The sequence below is a fragment of the Sebastes umbrosus genome, chromosome 10, assembly GCF_015220745.1.
Source record: "Sebastes umbrosus isolate fSebUmb1 chromosome 10, fSebUmb1.pri, whole genome shotgun sequence".
Classification (NCBI taxonomy): domain Eukaryota; kingdom Metazoa; phylum Chordata; class Actinopteri; order Perciformes; family Sebastidae; genus Sebastes; species Sebastes umbrosus.
In genome coordinates, this window is record NC_051278.1 from 21,158,055 (window position 1) to 21,181,822 (window position 23,768).

Below are 23,768 nucleotides of genomic sequence, written 5' to 3' on the forward strand. Positions count from 1 at the left end.
CTCCCAATCTTGCATTTAGCACCTTTAAAGGAACACAATGATTACACTTGAACATTACTGAAACTAACATTATATAGGAATTTCACAGGCAAAAATATGAGTACAATAAAAGGAGATGAAACTGAAATGTTATTGAAAAGTTCCCTTTTTAATAACAAAATTGTACACATGAAAATCAATGTGAATATGCGTAGAATGTCTATATAATATAGCCTACTACTGAGCCTGTGAAAACAGTTGTATAATGTCCTCCACGGCTCTGAAGGGTTATTTGTGCTGGGGCTTAGAGTAGCATAAATGCTGGGTCCCAATTATATTCAGTCTAATCAGGTCAGGTAGGGTCCTGTTGCATTGCCATGGGTTTAGAGTCACTGTCAGTATGTGAAATAACTGATAAGATCCATGATCACATGGCACATCATAATCATTACAGGAGAACATTGTTTGTTTTTTTAGGCAGATGGAGTGTGAACTGTAATGTGCAACCCCAACCCCAATAGGGAAATTTATCTGCAGCCAGATGAAACAGAGAACACACACAGAACATAAAAACGTACAATAAAAATATGTAAAACATATGCTAAAACCCACTATATAAGCTGACACAAAACTATGTACAGCAATGAAAGCAACGCATTAAACTTGAAGTGCATCCAACTCAATCATCAATTAACCATTTAGTGATGGTCATCACTCATCAATATCATATGGAAGACTGATCATGAGCTGAATTTAACAATTTGATGGCATGAAAGACAAAATCATTTCTCACCCTGTTAGACCTGACCTTTAGTGATCTGAATCTCCTTTAAGACACGTGTAGCCTCCAACAAATTAAGAATGCATCGATGATACATCAAGTTAATGACATTACCTCACAGTCAATACTAATGCAGTCACTCTCCTACGTTAACTTTACTAAGTACTTCCATCCTCCTGCCCTGTCTTTATCCTCCCACCTCCTCACTGACTTCCTTCCTGTCTCAATTATCCACTTCCATTTTATTCGCTAACAGTCCCTGCGGTCGTCATGGCAGCTCTCAGGTGTGAACGTATAAAAGGCTTGCATTATTGTATACAAACAAAACTGGATTTGAAGTCTTTGCAAAGGCTCTCAAACTGCTGTCAAATATTATATTAAGTACATTAAAGGTGCTATTGATAACATTCAGCCACTAGATGTCTCACCTTCCCTCCCCCATTACATTATTATTATTATTATTATTATTGTATTCACTTCACTACAAGTCATTGCCAGGCTCTTACTGTCAATCTCAGCCATTTATCAGTTTTTTCCACTCTAACTGACGACCCAGAGATACCACATGATACCAACGTCGTTATACAATTGGCTCACAAGCCTTGTTAAAGTGGGAACCAAACGTCAGATATCTTCCACAGAGATAAACAAAACATTAATTTTGGACCCGCCAACATTTTTTAAATGATTAATTTACAATCGTAATATTTTTTTTTTCAGGAAAAGCCATACTTTTATTCAACACCTTTCTAAAAGCTCTGTGGATGTATTTTTTTTTTTTTTTAAATATTCATCTACATAAAAATGTTATCAGTAAGACCTTTAAAGCTGGGGGAGAATAGGAACGCTCTCTCTCTGAGATGACCTGCGATTGGCCAAAGCCTCCCGTCACAGCTGGATTTTTTAAAGCCTGAAAACAGAGCCATGAGGAGGTGCAGAAGTCTAGTTATCTCTCAGAACACTTGAATTACAATATACTGAAAGGTTATTATGGAGTTTTTTTCACAGTGATGCCAAAAATATTCTGCCTACTGAAACTTTAAATATACTCAAAGGTATTTATGTTTAATGATGTCAATATCAGATAAAGAATCTTGTGAGAAGACTTAAATCGGCCACACAAAGTGCTACGTTTTGATCGCCCCCTTTTTCCTGTATGAACTTGCCAAATTTTTTGTTAGTTCGCTGCTGGCTTTATTTATCCTATTGCAGCAAATAATCCATGTCAAGAATGTGTTCTCTTATGTGATTATATACACGCTCTCTCTGAGTGTGGCTTCTCACGCTTTAATGACTATTAAGGGAGAAAATGAGGGGTGTACAACAGTGACATGGAGAAGCAGAGACAAAGGTTTTAAATGAGAATGAGTTAAAATCATCTCTAGTAGTATTTGAGTTGTGTTGTTAACACTAGATGGCAGTCTTGTCCATTTCACTTCCAGATCAGGCAAGTTTGATTCCATAATGTCACCCTGTGTGTTTGTGTTTGTGCACTGACTGACTGTCTGACCACCCAATTCTGTCAAGGCCTCAACTGACACTTTGTTGACAGTGATGACAGATAAAACTCTCTCTCTGTCTGTCTCTCTCTCTCTCAGACGCACACACCCACACACACACACATGCTACACTCTAGTAGACTCCCATATTGAGAGTCACAGCAGGAGTGTTTGGCTTGGTTTGCCACAGTCGTCTTAGAGGAGTCGTGAGAGCTCATGTGTCTAACATTAAACAGATATTATTTCTCTGTCCTACCATCAAAGGATTTAAAGGCTGTGCTCACAAACCTTGACAGATTTCTGCCTTTGCTCCCCTTTGGCCCACTGAAAGCTGGATTCAGGATTCACTGTCATCTCCTTTTTTCCCCCAAATAAATGGCCTCCCTGCTAGAGCTTGTACTGTACTGACTGTCCTCTGGAGCCACAGACTCTGTCCAGACCCTGAGCTAATTGATCCATCATGGACTGTGAGCTTAATTTATTGTGCCACACTGGGGTTTGTCGAACCCCAAGCCTGATCCCACAGATATCTTTCAATGTTTCATTTTAAAGCCTATAAGTATATGTCTATAAATCAGCAGTGACACTTAAACCAAAATGAATGAAATTCCGGTTTTCTTTCTTTCTTCTTCTTCTTACATAAGACATAAACAGGCTTTGGGACATGACATCAAAGAAACACATGGTAATATAAGTGACTTATAAATATAGGGTTTAAAAATAGAGAAATAAAATAGAAAGTAAAAATAAAGATGCTAACTGAATGAAACAGATCCATCCATCCATTAACTGTAACTGCGTATCCTATTCAGGGGCTGGAGCCGATCCCAGCTGACATTGGGCGAAGGCGGGGTACACCCTGGACAGGTCGCCAGACTATCACATGGCTGACACATAGAGACAGACAACCATTCACGCTCACATTCACATCTACGGGCAATTTAGAGTCAACAATTAACCTAACCTGCATGTCTTTGGACTGTGGGAGGAAGCCGGAGAACCCGGAGAAAACCCACGCTAACATGGGGAGAACATGCAAACTCCACACAGAAGGGCCCCGAGCCGGGTTTGAACCTGCGACCCTCTTGCTGTGAAGCAGCAGTGCTAACAACAATGTTGTGTCGCATCATTGGGCAAGAATTCCATAATAAGCTTTCAGCATATTGTAATTCAAGTGTTCTGAGAGAAAACTAGACTTCTGCACCTCCTCATGGCTCTGTTTTCAGGCTTTAAAAAATGTAGCCCATGACAGGAGACTTTGGCCAATCACAGGTCATTTCAGAGAGAGAGCGTTCCTATTGGCTGTGCTTTGGCTGGTGGGCGGTGTTTGGTATTTCCTCAACAGATCTCACATGGCCGCCGGGTCATAAACTTTCTCATTTTACAGCTAAACAGTACACTACAAGATGTTTATGAAAACATTTGAGAAATAGGCATTACAGTAACAGAATATTGATTCATATTTGATCAGCGCTGCCTAGTTTGACCGTTTGATCGGAGTTCACGAGTGATTGACAGCTGCTCAGAGACGGTAAGGCTCCAGCTTGACTCTGATTGGTTGTTTTCCTCCGGTCTGTGAAATGTTGCAGATGCCGTTAGGAGCACCGGAGGAGACAGAGGCACATGATTTTTTTCAGTTTTTCAGAGTTTTATGCACTACTGTCAGGATGTAGTGACTGTTTTATAAAAATTACTTTTTTTAATCATACCTGCTCCATTTCTACCCACTACAGCTTTAATGGGAGAAGGAAAGAAGAAAGTTCTACTACAAAATCTGTTTTCATTATTTGAAATATTCTCTAATCTTTTTATTTATTTATTTATTTATTTTTAAAAAATAATGCATATTTGACCACTTTGGACCTCAAACGATTATTTAACTGAAACCATCTGAGAAGTTTAGAGGGGAAATCACTCATAGACATCTGAAACATGGCCAAGGACCCCAACTAAACACATCTTTTGTAAGGGGTCATGAACCAAATGGTTGTATTTTATATCATTATTATATGATTTGATATGATGTCAAATCTTAATCTGAAAAGTAACAAATATCTAAATGTTCCCTCTGAAATGTAAAGGATTAGAAGTATTAAGCAGAGGAAAAAGTACCTCAAAATTGTACATTAGCCTACTTGAGTATATGTACTTAGTTACTTTGCACCACTGATTTTGAATGCAGGTCTTTTACTTGTAGTGGAATGCTTTTATATTTGATACTTTGTACATTTAGCTAAGAATACTTCTTTGGATTTTGAATGCAGGTGTTTTACTTGTATTGGAGTACTTTTACTTTTAGTACTTAGATTTAGCTAGGAATACTTAATAGGATTTTGAATGCAGCACTTTTACTCGTAGTGGAATACTTTTACTTTGAATACTTTGTAAATTTAGCTATGATACTTATTATACTTAATAGGATTTTGAATGCAGCACTTTTACTCGTAGTGGAATACTTTACTTTGAATACTTTGTAAATTTAGCTATGATACTTATTATACTTAATAGGATTTTGAATGCAGCACTTTTACTCGTAGTGGAATACTTTACTTTGAATACTTTGTAAATTTAGCTATGATACTTATTATACTTAATAGGATTTTGAATGCAGCACTTTTACTCGTAGTGGAATACTTTTACTTTGAATACTTTGTAAATTTAGCTATGATACTTATTATACTTAATAGGATTTTGAATGCAGCCCTTTTATTTGCAGTGGAATACTTTTACTTTGAATACTTTGTAAATTTAGCTATGATACTTATTATACTTAATAGGATTTTGAATGCAGCCCTTTTACTTGCAGTGGAATACTTTTACTTTGAATACTTTGTAAATTTAGCTATGATACTTATTATACTTAATAGGATTTTGAATGCAGCACTTTTACTCGTAGTGGAATACTTTTACTTTGAATACTTTGTAAATTTAGCTATGATACTTATTATACTTAATAGGATTTTGAATGCAGCACTTTTACTCGTAGTGGAATACTTTTACTTTGAATACTTTGTAAATTTAGCTATGATACTTATTATACTTAATAGGATTTTGAATGCAGCCCTTTTACTTGCAGTGGAATACTTTTACTTTGAATACTTTGTAAATTTAGCTATGATACTTATTAGGATTTTGAATACAATACTTTTACTTGTTTTGGAATACTTTGACATTGCTGTATTGGTATAGTTTTACTTTTAAGTAACATATTTGAAAACTTCCTCCATCCACTGTATGTGGTAGACCACTAGTGTAAACTAGTGGCTGCTGAAGGTGTCAGACCTCTTTCACCCTTTGACCCCATCAGCAGCTCCTCTAATCTGCACCGTGGAATGAGAGGCATTCTTCAGCTGCTCACAGGAGGAGGAGGAGGAGGAGGAGGAGGAGGAGGAGGAGGTGTAGTGGTGGTAGGAAGAGGGAGGGGAAGTTGCGACGTAGTAGCGACTCACTCACTCAGTCAGTCAGTGAAGCAAGTTTCCAGCGACTCAGCCATCACGGTCTGAAACTTTTTGTGGGAAATGAACAAAGTTGGTGGCTGCGGAGGAGGGGACAGGAGGCCCTGATCTCGGGGTGGTGAAGCCTGTTTTGGGGGCTCGGTCCGGAGGAGTAGCTGAATAATAATATGGGTCAGACTGCTGTGTCTGCTGCCGTGTCTCAGCCTGCAGGCGGTGAGTGTCTCTCTCTCTCTCTCTCTCTCTCTCTCACACACACACACATTCCGCTATCTTTACTCAGGATGTCTGCTCATTTCTGCTTTCTGTCTTTTAACATTTCTGTCTGATAATTCGTCGAAAACTTCTTCACATCTTCCTCAACACAAGCAACAAAGCGCTCAAAGCTCTCATGCTAATAGGAAGTCAGCTAATTCAAACGCATCCTCTCAATGTGTCTCAATGTGTCTCAGTGTGTCTCAGTGTGTCTCAATGTGTCTCAATGTGTCTCAATGTGTCTTGTCAATGTGTTGCCCAGTTGTTGGTGAAAACTGGTGAAATAACTAGTGTTATAAAGAGGCTTACAGCAGTGTGAGTGTGTTGTGTAACCAAGGAGTTGTTGTTTTGTTGCTGCAGTGCACTTAATATGTGAGTTTATGTATTTAGCAACCAGTTTGACATGAGTCCAGATGAACAGCTTAGAGTTTGTTTTCCTACTTGGAGACCTTAGAGATCTATCTGGATGAAGCCTCTCTAAACTCAGTGCTATCTATCTAAGTGGATTTACTTTTAATTCACAGTCCTATATATTAGATCCTTATTATTATCCAAGACTACATCATGTCAAAGAAGTCAACAAGTGGGCCTATATACTCATCTTTGTAAAGGCTTCATAGGAAAAAATGGCATCACTTATTATAATTCAGGTTTGACAGTTGCAAAGCTCAAGATTTTGATGACTAGGGCTGCAGCTATAATGATTATTTTCATTATCGATTCATCGATTGAATGTTTGGTTTACTGGATGCCACAGTTTCCTCTAGAGCCCAAGATACTGTTATCAAATTGCCACACTTCAAAACCCCAAAATGTCAAAACATAATTTGTCATTTTTTTCTTGAAAGATTACAGAAAAGATTAATCTAGGGTTCCAATTTAAAGGTCCCATATTAAAACAAAGTGAGATTTTCATGTTTTTTTTATTATAAAGCAGGCTTAAGTCCTATATAAATATTGTGAAAGTATGGAAACACTCAATCCACAGGGAAATACACACAGCGTGTATTCAGAAACTGAGCTTTTGAAACAAGCTGTCAGGATTTCTGCCCATTCGTGATGTCACGAATATACAATATTTAGACCATTGACACAATTTTAAACGTAAACATTCTAAATGTGTCCCAGTCAATTTCCTGGTTGCAGTGTATGTGAATGTCATCAGCTGACAGGAAGTACACATGGACCCAAGCTGTTGCCTAGCACCGCAATTCTGATGCAATTCTGATGCAATTCTGTCAAAATGTGCTAAAACGGAGCGTTTCAGACAGAGGGTAAATACAGGTATATTCAGGATGACAGTATGAGGAAAATAAAGTATTTTTTTTAACATTACAGCATGCAAACATGTTCTAGTAGAAACGCAAAATACAAGTATGAACCTGAAAATGAGCATGATATGGGACCTTTAAGTTTATTTTCCTTATTGATATTCTGCTGATTATTTCTTCAATGAATTGATTAATTGTTTGACCTATAAAATGTCATAGAGAACAATTTTGGGAAGCCCAAAGGTGATGTCTTCAAATGTCTTGTTTTGTCCAAACAAAAGTCCAAAACCTAAAGATATTCAATTAATCATGGGAGAAATAAAAGCAGCAAATCCTCAAGCAGCTCTGGACTCATCGTTTCAGGTCTAGTTGTCACAGTTGTATAGATCTCTATTAGGGTATTTCCTCTAAAAATAACCTACTACAAGATAAAAAAAACCGGTCATATCCTTTTGAATATAATCTTAATATCAGTTGTGACTGTCACGCAGGTTTGATTTTCACTGTCGAGGGCGATACCAGACGTACAAAGTAAATGCAATTGACTGCAATTTACCATTTTAGTTTAGAGATTGTTGACTAAATAAAGACAAAAACAACACAAGGTGTCATCTTCACTACTCCTTGGCTTAGATTCTCCAAAGGGATGAACACTATTCTTCCCAATTCTTTTGCCGTTTTGATGATGGTGGTAAAGAGCGCCGTGCAAAGCATCAGTCCAAAATCTCTCGAATGTGTTCAGGTGGGTTGAGACCTCATCGGATATCTCCTGATTTAAATAATCATTTTGCTAACACGGTCTGCTTCATAGCTGTTCTAGAGCTTTTGATCGTATCACGCAGTCTTCCTCAGTAAATGGAGTTACTCAGTTGTCATATCCACGACTCCACCTGCTGAGGAAGATCGTGTCATGTGATCGAAAAGCTTTTGAACTGCTCCTAATTGGATTCTGTGGTGAGATTGTTATTGTTATGTGCTGTTATTAAGAAATTAACTTTAAATATCAAAGAATTTCTGACTGTATTTTATTGTAACACAAACCCAACTGTTTTGATTACGGCTACAAAAAGTAGTCGAGCCTGTAATTAGGGTATAAGAAAATATCGATACACATGAGTATTGCGATATTATGTTTTGCGATACTGTATAGATTTTTAATTAACAACTGAAAAATTTGATGGCCCGCCGGCGGTCCCGGCTGTTATTCTGTCTTTCAGAAGTCGTAGCGGCCTCAGTTATGAAGCTAGAGTGAATGTAATGGCATCATATGAAACTAGAAAATCCAAAGAATCTATTGGTACTAATACTTGGCACGAAGGAGGCTAAATAATGCTCCGAACTCACACTAAATTTTGACGAGGAAAAATTGTCATGGCGATTTTCAGAGGGGTCCCTTGACTTCTGACCTCAATATATGTTATTGAAAATGGGTTCTATGGGTATCAATGAGTCTCCCCTTTACAGACATGCCCACTTTATGATAATCACATGCAGTTTAGGGCAAAAACCATGCAGTTTTTTTGCATGCAGTATAAATGTGTAATTTTCACCTATTCTAAAAATGGTGTGTTTGAATATTTCTGCATACTGGGGTCCCTAAACAGTCTGGGAATTACATGAATTGGGTATCACTGTAAAAATGAGACTCTTGTGGATCCAATGAGCCCAATTGTATTCATGTATAATGATGTTAGTCCCCATAGTAGCCATTTCACATAGTGACTTTTTTTACTCAGATTTTTTTATATGGTGTGTCTTTGTACTATGACTCCCTGATGAAGCACAGAGTGACATAAAGCCTTAAAATATAAAATATGAGACTACGACAGCACAGGAGTGTGCGAGAACGTGCTGTACCGCTCCACACTTTAGTTTTTTCTGGCCATCTGTAGCCCTTTGTCTCTCCATGAGCCATAAAAGTAAACATTTCACACATTTGTTCACATTTTTTATGGGAACGCTTTAAGGCCGCGAGGCACAGGAAGGGACGAAGGACGCCGGATGAAAACAAAACTGGACCTTTTTTTATGACGCTGTCAGCATTTAAAGTAAAACTCAAGACTGTTTTGTAGCACACTTAAGCCAGCGCGCATATAGGAACCTGAGGCTATAATAATAATAATGATCTATATGCTCGGCATGGCTGCATTGTTGGTTACATTACGATGCTTTAAATGCTGAATCTACAGCACTAAGAGCAGGAGAGGGAAGTGATTTTGTCTTATTGAAACATCATTAACATAATAGCTGATATCCTCTGAGCCTTAGTGAGTTATGACTCTGCGTTAAAACACTGTAAAACTGCAGTTTCCTGTTTGATTTACTCCTGACTTAATCCAAGCTGCTACAGTAGGTCCTGTGAGTATCATGAGTTAAACAGTACTGTGCTTCTCTGGCCTACATTGGAGAAAGATTTGGAAGAAATGACCCAAGTGTTAAAACATCAGCTGGTGCCCAGTGTCGCCCCTCCCTCCCTCCGCTCTCATCCAACACCTCTTTTTGCCTTATTTTCTTCTTCTTTCCTTCCCCGTTTTCCTTCTGCCCTCCTCTTTCCCACATTTTCTTTTGCCCCACCTCAGTTTCCACCTCTTTCTCCGTCTTCTCCTCTCTTTTGTGTCTCTCTTTCTCCCCCTCCATCCCTCTTCCTCTGTTCGTGACGTCTGCTTCTTCCCTCCCCGGTGACTTGCAGTGAAGGAAGGAAGCCTCTCCCTTTCCCCTCCTCCTCAACACATGTTCCTGCCATAACGTCTGAAAAAAAACATGCTGGCTTTGTCGCAATACGTCGCCACTTTATCCCCTAACATTACATACAATTATTAACGGTTCGTTGAATATATCCTGTGTGCGATTACTTCATTGAGGCGTCTGCCGTGTATCAAGTTGTGTTTCTGATTATCCAACTCATTTCCACAGCTGCTGTAGATCCCAATCCTGACTCACCCTTCTAGCATGACATTGCGAGTCATCTGTTTCAAAATAAAATGCCTCGGTGTGGAATCATGGAGTCGAGTAGGCAGTTTTTATGTGTAATAACATCCATGAGTTAACCTGAAGTGGATTGGAGCCACATTGCCGTGATTAAATAGCTGTAGTCAGCATTATTTTGATTTTCTTGGACGGATCTGTCCTGCCTGAAATGAAGGATTGCTGTGAAACTGCAAACGTTTGCAGTTCTTGTGTGTGATGAATGGATTTTAATTTTCATAACTGACCAATGTTTGTATAATACTTAAAGGGTAACTTTGGTATTTTTTTTGGACCCTATTTTCCCATGTTTTTGTGTCTGTCTGACTGATATGGGCAAAAATTTGTGAAAGTATTTAGTATTGAGGGAGAGCGCTTTAGATGACAGCTGCTCACAAGCTGCAATATGGTGCTATTGGGGCAAGCTGGCACCGTCATTTACATCCACTAAAAGTGCTTGTTTTTCCCATGACAGGCTCTGATTGTTATCATAAGTGACATTATGGAAAGAGTTTTGCTCAAGGAGAAGTCTCCTCTGAAATATGGCGAGTTGACGTGTTGCCGGAAGACAACGGTGGAATAGAGGAATACATCCATGGTGGAAACGCGAGTGGCAGCTAGGCAGAGTTTTGTTGTGTTGGATTACAGAAAGCGTAGCTTAGTGTTGAGATATTCAGTGTTATGGTTGAATATTTAAATGATTTCAAAAATGTGGATTAGGGGTGTAAGAAAGAAGTATCGCAATATTATGTTTTGTGATAGTGTATCGATTCTTTAAAACACTTCTCTGTATGGTCCTTTCCATAATGTTGTCAGACACTTAAAATAACAATCTGAGCCTGTCAGAGCACTTTTAGTGAACGTAACGTTACAATGACGCTGCTTGTTTCGCGGCTGCCGGCTACAGTGTTGTCCCTCAATACTGGACCAATTTCAGAAAGTGTTGTCATCATTAGTCACTTAGACACAAAAGCATGAGAAAATAGGGTCCAGGTTGAAAAATAACGAAGTTACCCTTTAACTGAAGCCATGAATTGTGGTCATTTAATCTTTTCTGGTTGATGAGGACGTGCAGTTTACAGTGTGTCTAATTTCATTTGACATATTGTAGAGTACAACTTTGTCTTTCTGAGGCTTTGTGGTTAAGCTGCTACTTTACAGTGTATTGTAGTCTTTAGCTGTCTGTTTACTGATAGTGGTTTATGGTGTTACTTCCTTTTGTTGCTGGTTAGGTTTTAAAAAAAAAAATGTCTCTAAGATGTTTTGTTGACCAATCCATCAACCTCAACCTCACCCTGATCTCCTCAATCTATAACAACGTCACTTGACTTCCTCCTTTGCTCCTGTCATAATTACTATGGCTGTTAGAGAGTATTGTCATTTGAACTTAAACGTATGTCATTTTTGGGCATTTCCTGGAACGACTGATGTGGTCGTTCTTCTTGGGAGGACACAGTCTCATTTTTTGGGTTGTTTAGATCAGTGGTTCCCAAAGATTATCAAACAGCAACACCCTCCACAACATCAAAATGAAGTGAATTAATACAGGCCTATTCTCAGTCGTAGTTTAAAGGTACACGATGAAACATTTAGGGGGATCTAGCCCAGTTCAGTAGCCCAGAACGGACAAACCAAACTCTGTTAACGTGGCTTCAGAGAGGGCCATTTCGTGTTTAAAAAAAAAAATAAAAAATGTTGGTCGACGACAAACTGGCATGGCCATTATCAAAGGTGTCCTTTACCCTATGACCTCAAAATATGTGAATGAAAATGGATTCTATGGGTACCCACTCCCCTTTACAGACATGCCCACTTTATGATAATCACATGCAGTTTGGGGCAAGTCATAGTCAAGTCAGCACACTGACACACTGACAGCTGTTGTTGTCTGTTGGGCTGCAGTTTGCCATGTTATGATTTAAGCATATTTTTTATGCTAAATGCAGTACCTGTGAGGGTTTCTGGACAATATTTGTCATTGTTTTGTGTTGTTAATTGATTTCCAATAATAAATATATACATACATTTGCATAAAGCAGCATATTTGCCCACTCCCATGTTGATTAAATACTTGACAAATCTCCCTTTAAGGTACACTTTGTACAGATAAAAAAGTTAGATTCATTTGCAATTAATCATGATTAACTATGTACAATCATGCGATTAATCGCGATTAAATATTTGAACGGATTGACAGCCCTAGTTTATGTATTTCCTTCATTTTCTTAAAAAGTAACATTAACATATACTGTACATACGGTGATTCTAATGTTCATTGCATATATGTTCTATTTTGATATGTCTGAAAATTTGTCCAAACGTTACATAAAGTAAATGTCACATCATTTTTTAATGTAGTGCAAAATTGTGTAAATGCACATTATAATAATGGGACGATTTAGTGTTAAGTTGCTCTACTGTGAGATTTCTGTGATTCTATGCATTGCATGTGTGTGTCACAGGAATGTAAGCTTACGCAAATATCCATTTCCTGTATTGCTACATGACGTGTATCAATCAAATCTCAACCTTGCCATCTGTATGGCTCTGGTTTGGTTTAAACTGTTCTAATAACTAATATAAGGATTTGCTCAGAAAGAGATGAAGCACACCATCTATCCTTTCCAAAAGACTGTCAGTTCACTATCTCTTTCTCTTTCTCTTCCTATTTTCTTTTCTCTATTCTCTAATGTCAACAATAATCCCCCACTGTTTCTCTTTCCTTTCTCTTGTCTTCTTTCTCTATCTTCCTCCCTTCTCTGCTCTGCTAGTAATAAGCCCGTCCATTGTCCCTATTTGGTTCCCGCTAGAGGTTTAATAGTTGGACTAATGGGGATGATAATCGCCGTTACTGATTTTCCCATCATTAGCTGCACAAAGCAGCTGCTGAAATGCACGTATTGTTGCGATTTGATATCAACACAGGAACAGGAAATGAGTGTGTGTGTGTGTGTGTGTGTGTGTATGTGTGTGCGAGAGAGAGAATTAAATTGGTGTCAGGGGAGAGCGTGTGCTGGCTTCTGCCCTGCACTTTTCCATGTCTTCACTCTTGGTTTTTGTGCTTTTAATTGCCCCGTTGTGTCTGTGTGTTGTTTTGCTACATCCCTCAACAGTCAGGGTCATAAGGCGAGCAAAATTCCTGCTGAGAGCAATCGCACATGGATAGTTTAATGTCATGCTGTGATTTTACAATCCATACTTAAAAAAAACGAACATGCTGCAGCAGTAATGCTTTTCATTATTGGAGCACCAACCTGATGAGCCATCTTTTTCTAGATAACATAACTCACCTGTAGACCACCGAATGCTTTAAACTAGGGCTGTTAAAGTTAACATGATAATAACGTGTTAACGCAAATTTGTTTTAACGCCACAAATGTCTTTAACGCATTAATGCAACTTGCGATTTTTAGGTTGTAGCGGGCTCAGGTTTAATGCTAAAGGGAAGACATTGAAATCATATGAAACTAGTAAACCTAAGGAATCCATTAGTACCAACCATGCCATACTGGCTTGTCACAAAGGAGGCTAAATAATGCTCCAAACTCACGCTAAATTTTGACAAGGAAAAACTGTCATGGAGATTTTCAGAGGGGTCCGTTGACCTCTGACCTCAAGATACGTGAATGAAAATGGGTTCTATGGGTACCCACGAGTCTCCCCTTTACAGACATGCCCACTTTATGATAATCACATGCTGTTTGAGGCAAGTCATAGTCAAGTCAGCACACTGACACACTGACAGCTGTTGTTGCCTGTTGGACTTGGAGTTTGCCATTGTATGATTGGAGCATTGTTTTTTATACTAAATGCAGTACCTGTGAGGGTTTCTGGACAATATTTGTCATTGTTTTGTGTTGTTAATTGCATTTATACATACATAAATATGTATGTATAAATGCATAAAGCAAGCATATTTGCTCACTCCTATGTTGATAAGAGTATTAAATACTTGACAAATCTCCCTTTAATATACATTTTGAACAGATAAAAATTGTGCAATTAATCACGGTTAAACATTTTAATCGATTGACAGCCCTATTTCCACCATAATCTTTATTTTTGATATAATACAGGATGCTCTACATTGATCTACCATCACCAGTAAGCCGCAGTCAGAGGCAGTTTAAACTCATCACTTTCAGCTGGTGTCCATCAGTGAAGTGTATTTAGCACCAGATGGCCAACAACACCTACCCTAGTATTGGCGTCAGTGCTGGGTGAGATCCAACCAATCAACAGGGTATTGATTGATAAAAAATTGAGCTGAAGGCTAAAATACGGATTAGCTGCATCAGATGTGAGAAAATATTACAGTTTCAAATTGTTTTCAATTTTCCTTGAGTCCAGCTGCATTCTTTGGCTTTACCTTTCAAACACCGGCTTTGGTGCTGTTGGGCAAATGACTACCTAACTAAAAAATCCTCATAAATGTGCTGAAGATCTGAATCATCCGGCCAACTTTGCTGTTTCCAGCTCTTTTTCTGCTGACCATGTTGCTGCATAACCCTCTTAAATAGGTTTTGAGAAAACACTGAACTGTTGCCTTTTCAACAACCTTTATGTTTCTGTCAGTAGTTATTGAGAAGGACATGAGCTGCGGTCAGATGCTCAGTCACATGACTGTCTTTAACAGCCAAAGGTTAAGACTAGGGGTGGGGGGAAAAAAACGATATAGCATAGTATCGCAATATTTTGCGTGGCAATATAGTATCGATACACAGACGTCAAGTATCAATCTTTTACTATATAAACTATTAACCTCTTAACAATCTGATGGCTCACTGGCGGGCCTGGATGCTATTCTGTCTTTCAGAGGTTGTGGCGGGCTCAGTCTTAAAGCTAGAAGATACTGGTATCATATGAAACTAGAAAACATAAGGAATCCATTGGTACCAACCATGAAGAACGCTAAATAACGTTCCAAAGTTACGCTAGAGTGAAAACTGTATCTTATTAGATAAAACAGATGTTGACAAACTGCAAAATTTGCAGTTGAGAAAAGGTAACAAATCTCAATATATGTTATCGCAATACAAAATGTTTAAAATCGCAATAAGATCGTATCGCGACTTAAGTATCATGATAATATTGTATCGTGGGGCGGGGGGGGATCACCACCCCTTGTTAAGACTGGCCATCCCCCCTACCACCGCACTCTCATATTTTCATTGGTAATAAACGTGTGTGTTTGTAAAAGAGATGAGGGCAGGTCAGCATGTCTAAGAGGGACACATACACAAGATAATTACACACACACACACCACATCCTTGACAGTGTAGTTATTATTCTAACAGGCGCAACAATTTAATTAAATTTTCCTCCAATAGTTTGATGACAGCCATGGCATTATGTTTTCCGGTTGCCATCCGTTTGTCCCATTTTTCTGAATGTGATATTCTTCAAATTTGGTACAAATGTCCACTTGGACTCAAGGATGAACTGATTGTATTTAGGTGGTCAAAGGTCAAGGTCACTGTGACCTCACGTCCGTCCCAGCCTTGTGAAAGCGATATCTCAGGAACGCCTTGAGGGAATTTCATTACATCTGGCACAAACATCTAGCTGGACTCAAGGATGAACTGATTAGAGGAACTGAACTGATTAGGTGGTCAAAGGTCACTGTGACCTCACAAAAGGGTTTTTGGCCATAACTCAAGAATTCATATGCTAATTATGACAATTTCACACAAATGACTGACAGGATAAAATGATGACTAGTGATTGATTGATTAGTAGAAATGATTTGAACACCAAATATAATCCCACAGCTTTGTGCAAAATGAGACATCTCATTTTTAAATTCTGCATTTGTTGGCGGAATAACTTTACACGTCAAAATAAGCACATCGTAGATTTAAAAAAATCCTCTCAGCTCAGCGTTAAGTCTCAGTGGCTGGTACAATGTGGAGCCCTGCAGGTCTCAGGAGTAAAATATTTGACCTCTTCTCATCTCTGCTTGAGGCTTGCAGCTCAAGGCCGAAGAGTATAGAAGCAAAGAGACGAAAGACCGGTGCTTTATGATAACAGCTGCTAGATGTTGCTGCGGTAGTAGCGCTGCCACCATTTTTGACTGAAAACGCCAATGAATCCATAGCCATGGATGTATAACGAAATGTCTGTAAATCAGAGGATACATTTTTTTTAGTTTCCCAGTATGAACACTGAAATAGCCCTCATTTAAATCGTTGTGTACTAAAAGATGTAACTAACAGTTGAATGCAGAGTTATTATCTGCATAATGAACGTGCATCAAACCCACGGGACTGCACCGCCCTGCACGCTCATATGACATCTGGTTCTGCCAGCTTCCTGCTAGCTGTATGCGGCTGTCATAGAGGATGTATTGTTAGTAATTCATCACTTTTATTATCTTATAATACACCCATGGGCTGTATGCTGTAAACCTTTACCGTGGTGGATGTATTAACGTCTTTGTTCCCAAACAACCGGCTATCGGCCAGTAACTAGTAGCGCTGGTAGCATGACATAAACAGAATTGAATGGAGTTGTAGGCTATTTACTAACATTCAGGGCATTAGCCGCTACTAACACACAGTTGCACTGTGGGAAATGTAGGCTAGGCACCAGGTTTTGACACGGAAGAAGAAAGCGTGGAATTAGAGACAATATATCTGGTTCGGTTCTGCTGCAGTCCAACATTGTTATAGGAGTGTTATGCTATATCGGGGGAGTTCTCTTTGAACAGATTTAATTTGGGGAGATAAATTCAGTCGTGATAGGGAACCTGCCCTGCGATGGACTGGCGACCTGTCCAGGGTGTACCCCGCCTTCGCCCAATGTCGGCTGGGATTGGCTCCAGACCCCCGTGACCCCTAATGAGATACGCGGTTGCAGATGGATGGATGGATGGATAGATGGATAGGGAACCTGTACACTAAAACACAACTGCTGTTAACACTCTCCCTAACTGACCAGGCCAGCCACTGACTCTTAGCTGCTACTATAACTTGACATTCCTTTTGAGGGAATTCATTTTTAGTCATTTGAGGGTACACTGAATATGATATTCAGGGAAAAAATGACTTCAAGTTTGTACGCAGAGATTCAAACCTTTTGATCCCCACTGGGCTCCCTACAGTCAGCACGACTCAGCAGTGGCTGCACAAACAAAACCTTCCTCTGCTTGAATCTGAGGAATCACACACCACCTCTCTTTCCTCTGTAAGGTTCCGGCATGGCGCACACACACGCACACACACACGCACACACACAGACACACACACACACGCACGCACATAAACACACACATCATCCGCACACTGTCTGCAGTCTTCCAAAGGGTTCACAGGACTTCTAATCTTTCAACAGGAAAAGGAGGAGTTGTGGAAGGACAGGGATCTAGCCCACGCACACACGTACACACACACACACACACACACACACCCACACACACACACACACACACACACACACACACTGCAAATGCTTTACAGAGACAGAGTTAGAAATAATATTTCTGCTTAGCCTTTAAGCAGAGTGATTGATGCAGCAATGTACAGTGAAATGGTCCATGACAATAGTTCCCAGTCTTTGTTTTTTAGCTCTCACCTACCTTAATCCTTTAAAGCTGCAGTCGGTAACTTAATGATAAAAAGTTATTTTTATGAAATGGTCACTATATCCTGACAGAAGTGCATGAGACAGATAATCTGTGAAAAAAAAATCATGTTTCTCTGTGTCCTCTGTGTTGGCTTGTGTTCCTCCTAGTGCTTCTAATGGCATTTGCAAGATTTTAACGTGCCCAAAAGAAAACAACCAATCAGAGCCGAGCTGTCTCTAAAGCAGCTGTCACTCACTGCTCGCGAAACTCAATGAACGAGGCGAGAAATAGACATTACAGTGACAGAATATTGATTCATATTTGATCAGCGCTGACTAGTGACAGTGATTGACAGCTGTTTTAGAGACTCCTCGGCTCTGATTGGTTGTTTTCCTTCCTTTTGGGCACGTTAAAATCTTGGAAATGCCATTAGGAGCACTAAAAGGAGGCAGAGGAACATTATTTTTGCACAGATTATTTGTCTCATGCACTACTGTCAGGATATAGTGACCGTTTTATAAAAGTAACTTTTTATCATATTTGCTCAAAGTCACCAACTGCGGCTTTAAAACAAAGTTTAAATTGAGTGCATTATGTCTATGAGCATTGAGTAATTCAACCAAAGAGGCGTCTTTTCTGTGTTTGCAGATTGTTTCATTGTTTTAGAATAATTTTTAGGATAGATAAATAGATAAATCTTTCCTGTATTTCACAAGAAAAAGCATCAATTATTAGAAAAAATCTGAAAAATAAACCCTAAAATTATTTTTTTTTCTAATGATATACTATCTTGTTAAACATCTTGAATGTAACAGTACATTATAGACACATTGGTACCGAAATAGCAATGTGCCCTTGTGACATTTCAATGTAGGTGAGATATCCTGATAGCAGTGTATCATGAGTTACCCTGTGATTTGGTCCACATTCTTTATTTCATATAGTAGCAGGAATGATACTGAAACTAGTCAGTATTTTGCAGCATGAACGAGTGAAAAGAAAGCTTTGTTTGCTTGAAATTAATCTGGATCAAGTGTTACCAAACAAATTCAAGCCAAGCATTAGCTGTTAACGGAATGCATTGTGTTGTTCATTTATATGACACAGAGTATTATCTGCATGTATCACATGACAAAAACCTTCATCTGGTACATATAGAGAGCTGCAGTGCACACTTGTGTTGGTATCATGATACTGATCTGATTTCTGATGTGATATTTTTGCATTTTCTGCATGTGTGTCTTGCAGTTGATGGGTTGGAGAAATCATCATCACTGGCCAGCTGTGATGTGGTGGTTGACAGCACCGCCAATCCCCAGAATGCCCCTCCATCACGGCAGCAGCGAGGCAAGCTGTCGTCACTAGGAAAACTGTTCAAACCCTGGAAGTGGAGGAAAAAGAAGACCAGCGACAAGTTCCAGGATCTTTCCAAAGGTAGGATGTCTTGTGTGTGTATTTTAATGACATTGTATAAACAAGTGATGATTTGCTCTCGTCAGTCAAGTGTCTATACCACATCATGGCTTGCGTTTTTGGATTTATGCAGCATTTAGTGTGAACAGTAGCAGTGTTGCTCCCAGAGGAGCTTTAAAGGGATAGTTTGGGTGGGGTTGTATGAGGTACTTATCCATAGTCAGTGTATTACCTACAGTAGATGACGGTTGACACGCCCCCAGTTTTGTGAAACAAGCAGGAGTTACTGCGTGGAAGCAGTTTAAGTGTACTGGCTATATTTAGAATATTTTCTCTGGTTTACCTTGCCGTGAGACAGCTATACAGTCTTTCTTTCCGAGGGGAACTGAAGCCGTTATCTATGCTCTCACCATAGCAACCAGACTCCATTGGACAAAAACAGTAATTTTATTTCGCAGAACACAGAAGTTGGTGGTAGACCGCTGCCTTGATCGGTTCGTTTTCTTTGTGTTATGTGTAGCTTTTGGTTAGTACGGATTCACCAAAGTCACACAATAGCACAAATTAGTGCTGCACAATATATTGTCTTTTTATTGCTATCGCAATGTCAACTTGTGTGATGAAAAGACTGCGATATTGCACTCAGGGATTTTTTCAGTTACTTTAAAGAGAGTATCAGTAGAAAACTAACTGCACTTTAAAATTAAGCTATCTTTCATTTTTTCATTAGTGCCTTTTGTGTTCAGTTCAGTGTTCAATTTGTTCAATAAAAGAAAGTTGGAAATAATTTACTTTTATTTTTTATTCAATAAGCAATTTGTTGTATTTTAGCAGTATACTGAAAGCAACAGAAAGGCAGAACTGAGTACACTTTAATATCTGTTTATGTATCGCAAGTAATATCGTTATAGTGCTATATCACATATTTTCCTCATATTGTGCAGCCCTGGCAACAAGCAAACTAACCGATCATACAAGTGTTGGCTGGGAAATAAAAAGGGATAGAAGTAAATACAAAAACATACTCTCTTTTTCTCCATGGCTCCCAAGTGTATAATTTCTCCATTATGTATGTATTTAAAATGATGTCTAAATCATGTATTTGGAAGCGAAAACAAACATGGGCATTGAAATCTAAACGTACCATTGTTTGTAGCATTTACCATTGTTCAGTCTTGTATTGATGGATTGTACAAAACCAATCTAAGCTTGTGAGTAGGGTTGCAGCTAATGATTCTTTTCTGACAATCTAGCAAATGTCAAATATAATAATAGTGACCATTATCATTTCCCAGAGTCCGAGGTGGTGTCTTCGGATTCTTTGTTTTATCCAACCATCTGCCCAAAACACAAATTAATTTAATTTACTGTAATATATGGCAAAGAAAAGCACCAAATGCTCAGATAAGTTGAAACCAGAAAACATATAATATCTAAATAGTTGCAGATTATTTGTTTGACGATCCATCGATGACTTTTTAGCTTCAATTGCAAGATCATCTCTGACGCTGTGAACTGGGCAGATTGAATCCTTATGATTCCATTTTCAAGAGGTTTTAGAGAAAAGCAGCAGTTAGTTTGCAGCAGGATGACAGAATTGGCTCAGTTCCTCATCTGTGACTCGATATTTGGTGCTGTCGCGTGCAATGATGCTTTCGCAATACGAAGAGGAAAGTACCTGTTGTGCAACACTTTGGTAGAGTTCTGTGTGAATTGATTGCCACAGCTAAAAGACAGGATAAAGGCCCTGATCTTGTTCATCTTTCAGTTCTAGAGAGAAAAATCTCCACCAGACAAACAAGAGAGGAGCTCATCAAGAAAGGAGTTCTCATCCTCGACCAAGGTTCGTCTGATCATTCATTCACGTGTCTTCATTCATTTCTTTATTTCCACTCATAAAAGGCTCAAGGTTCAGCTGTATTGTCATTATACAATACAGGATTCACTGTCCTTCAGTGATTACATTCGTCTGTTGCCAGCAAAAGCAGAACTCAAAAGTTTGACCTCTGCTTAACTGAACATCACTGTTTTGTTTTTTTTAAATCTCTTTTAGATGAAACAATCAACAGTGAAAATCTGAATGGCCATCCCACGTCTGGTGTGACAGCAGAGGAGGTCAAAGTGGACATTGAGTCTCCAGAAACAGCGCTGGAGGACAAAACGGGTAACGTCTGGATGAGTTACTATGTCCAACATGAGCTTTTGTCATTCTGTGACCTGTAATCTAGGGCTAATTGGTGTCCTTTTAAAGGTACAGTGTGTAGGATTTGGCAGCATCTAGTGGTATGGTTGCAGATTGCAACCAACTGAGTGCCCCTCCGCTCACTCCTCCCGTTCAAAGACTACGATAACGTAAGCGACCAAGTATTAAACTGTGGTAACGCTGTTTGCCTCGCTCAAAGACCATCCTTACCATAATAATTAGGGCTGTCAATTGATTAAAATATTTAATCGTGATTAATCGCATGATTGTCCATAGTTAATCATTCATTATTAATGCTTAACAATAATAATTAATTTGCAATTAATCATAATTGTTTTTATCTGTTCAAAATGTACCTTAAAGGGAGATTTGTCAAGTATTTAATACTCTTATCAACATGGGAGTGGACAAATATGCTTGCTTTATGCAAATGTGTTTATATATTTATTATTGGAAATCAATTAACAACACAAAACAATGACAAATATTGTCCAGAAACCCTCACAGGTACTGCATTTAGCATAAAAAATATGCTCAAATCATACCTTGACAAACTGTAGTCCAACAGGCAACAACAGCTGTCAGTGTGCCAGTGTGCTGACTTGACTATGACTTGCCCCAAGCTGCATGTGATTATCATGAAGTGGGCATGTCCGTAAAGGGGAGACTCATGGGTACCCATAGAACCCATTTTCATCCACATATCTTGAGGTCAGAGGTCAAGGGACCCCTTTGGAATGGCCATGCCAGTTTTTCCTCGCCAAAATCTCCTTCGCGACAAGCTAGTATGACATGGTTGATACCAAAGGATTCCTTAGGTTTGCTAGTTTCATATGATAGCAGCATCTTTACTAGCTTTAAATCTGAGCCCGCTATAAACTAAAATTCACAAGTTGCGTTAATGCATTAAAGAAATTAGTGGCATTAAAATGAATTTGCATTAACACGTTATTATCACGTTTACTTTGACAGCCCTAATGATAACACTACTTTAGGAGCAACGGAAGTCAGACGGCGGCTGGCAGTACCACGGTTTTACACTCTGCGGCTCACGTTAACACAGTTTCACAAGCGCGTTGGAGAACTACGATAGCCTTCAGGGAACGTGAAAGGCTCTCTCTAGAGTCAGTGTTTGTTTTGTCCGTTCTGTTCTACTGTAGAAACTTGCCGGAGCAACATGGTGGACTCCGTGAAGACGACCCGCTCCCTTTGTAGACACGAAGGGCTCATTCTAAGCTTACAAAAACACAATGATTCTTAGTTTCAGGTGATTATACACTAATGAAAACATAGTTGCATGATACACACTGTTCCTTTAACCTTTGGACCTCTGCACTAGTTGAGGCTTTAGACCTGGGGTAATAGTTTATCACTGGTATATAATAAACTTCAACAAGAATTTACTTTATCAAGGGGTTTCTTGAATGTGTCAAACTTCCATTTTCAAATTCAGAAGAAAAATTGTTAATGTGAGAATACCGGCACAATTATCCCACGGACAAAACCTTGGATTAATCATAAATTATACAATGTGAATATTGATATTGGCACAGTGTTTGTTGAATGAAGAAATTGTCGTACCTACACAGAGAAGAAAAAAAAAAGATTAGAGAAGTGAGTTTCAAAGAGGCCCTTTCTCTCCAGTTTTATTATATATGATCATGAAATTACGCCTCAAGCATAAAAAATGTTTTATGGTCCAAGTTTATAGATGTTTTTCCTGTAACATGGAGATATTCTGTATCCACAGTGGCATTAATGTGTCCAGAAGACAACAACAATAATGTTTTATATGCTAGAACTAACTGTTGCAGCTTTTTTATATTTTTAGATGTTTGTTGCTCTTGAAATCTCTCGGTCATGGAATGCATTCGTATCGGCAGCCGTTTCCTGGCTGCCATTAAATCCTCTGTGGGACAGGGTCTAATGTGTTCATTATATCAGCCTGCAGCAGGCATCCACAGTCTGAACAGAGCGGTAGCCATCTCCTAATGCCTCCCTTTCCCTCAGGAGACAAGCCACTGTTCTCCTCTCTGATGCTGCTTAAGTGTTGTGCTCTTCTCATCTCAACCCTGTTAGCATTGAACTCGGAGCCATTTGTTTGTTCGCTCGTCAATAATCAGAAAGGAACAGGCAACAAACAGTGCAAATACAGGAACAGAACACACATGCCTTCACAGTGGGAGGATAGGGGAGGCTAATAGGTACATTTGATCTGCCATAACCCAAGCCTTATACATTATTCATCTTGACACAATCCGAAATAAAAGCTGCCCAAGACTAACAGATCAAACATCCTCTTTCATCATCCTCATCATCACCAGCTCTGTCATACTCACTTCTTATCTTTCAGCATCACTTTTCTTTGCTTGTCTGCATGTCCATC

At 39.0% G+C, this 23,768-nt stretch overlaps 1 protein-coding gene across 3 annotated transcripts in view; it reads left to right on the forward strand.

Moving 5' to 3' along the window:
- phactr2 (phosphatase and actin regulator 2) overlaps nt 1-23,768 on the forward strand; it is a 60,099-nt gene that overhangs the window by 16,030 nt on the left and 20,301 nt on the right. For 2 of the 3 annotated variants that reach the window (XM_037781305.1, XM_037781307.1), the window contains exons 2-4: nt 19,015-19,200; nt 20,948-21,022; nt 21,233-21,343. In XM_037781305.1, coding sequence (XP_037637233.1) covers nt 19,015-19,200; nt 20,948-21,022; nt 21,233-21,343 — 372 coding nt within the window. Of the gene's footprint in view, nt 1-5,614; nt 5,928-19,014; nt 19,201-20,947; nt 21,023-21,232; nt 21,344-23,768 lie in introns of those variants that run through there. The other variant, XM_037781306.1, reaches the window with a different exon arrangement.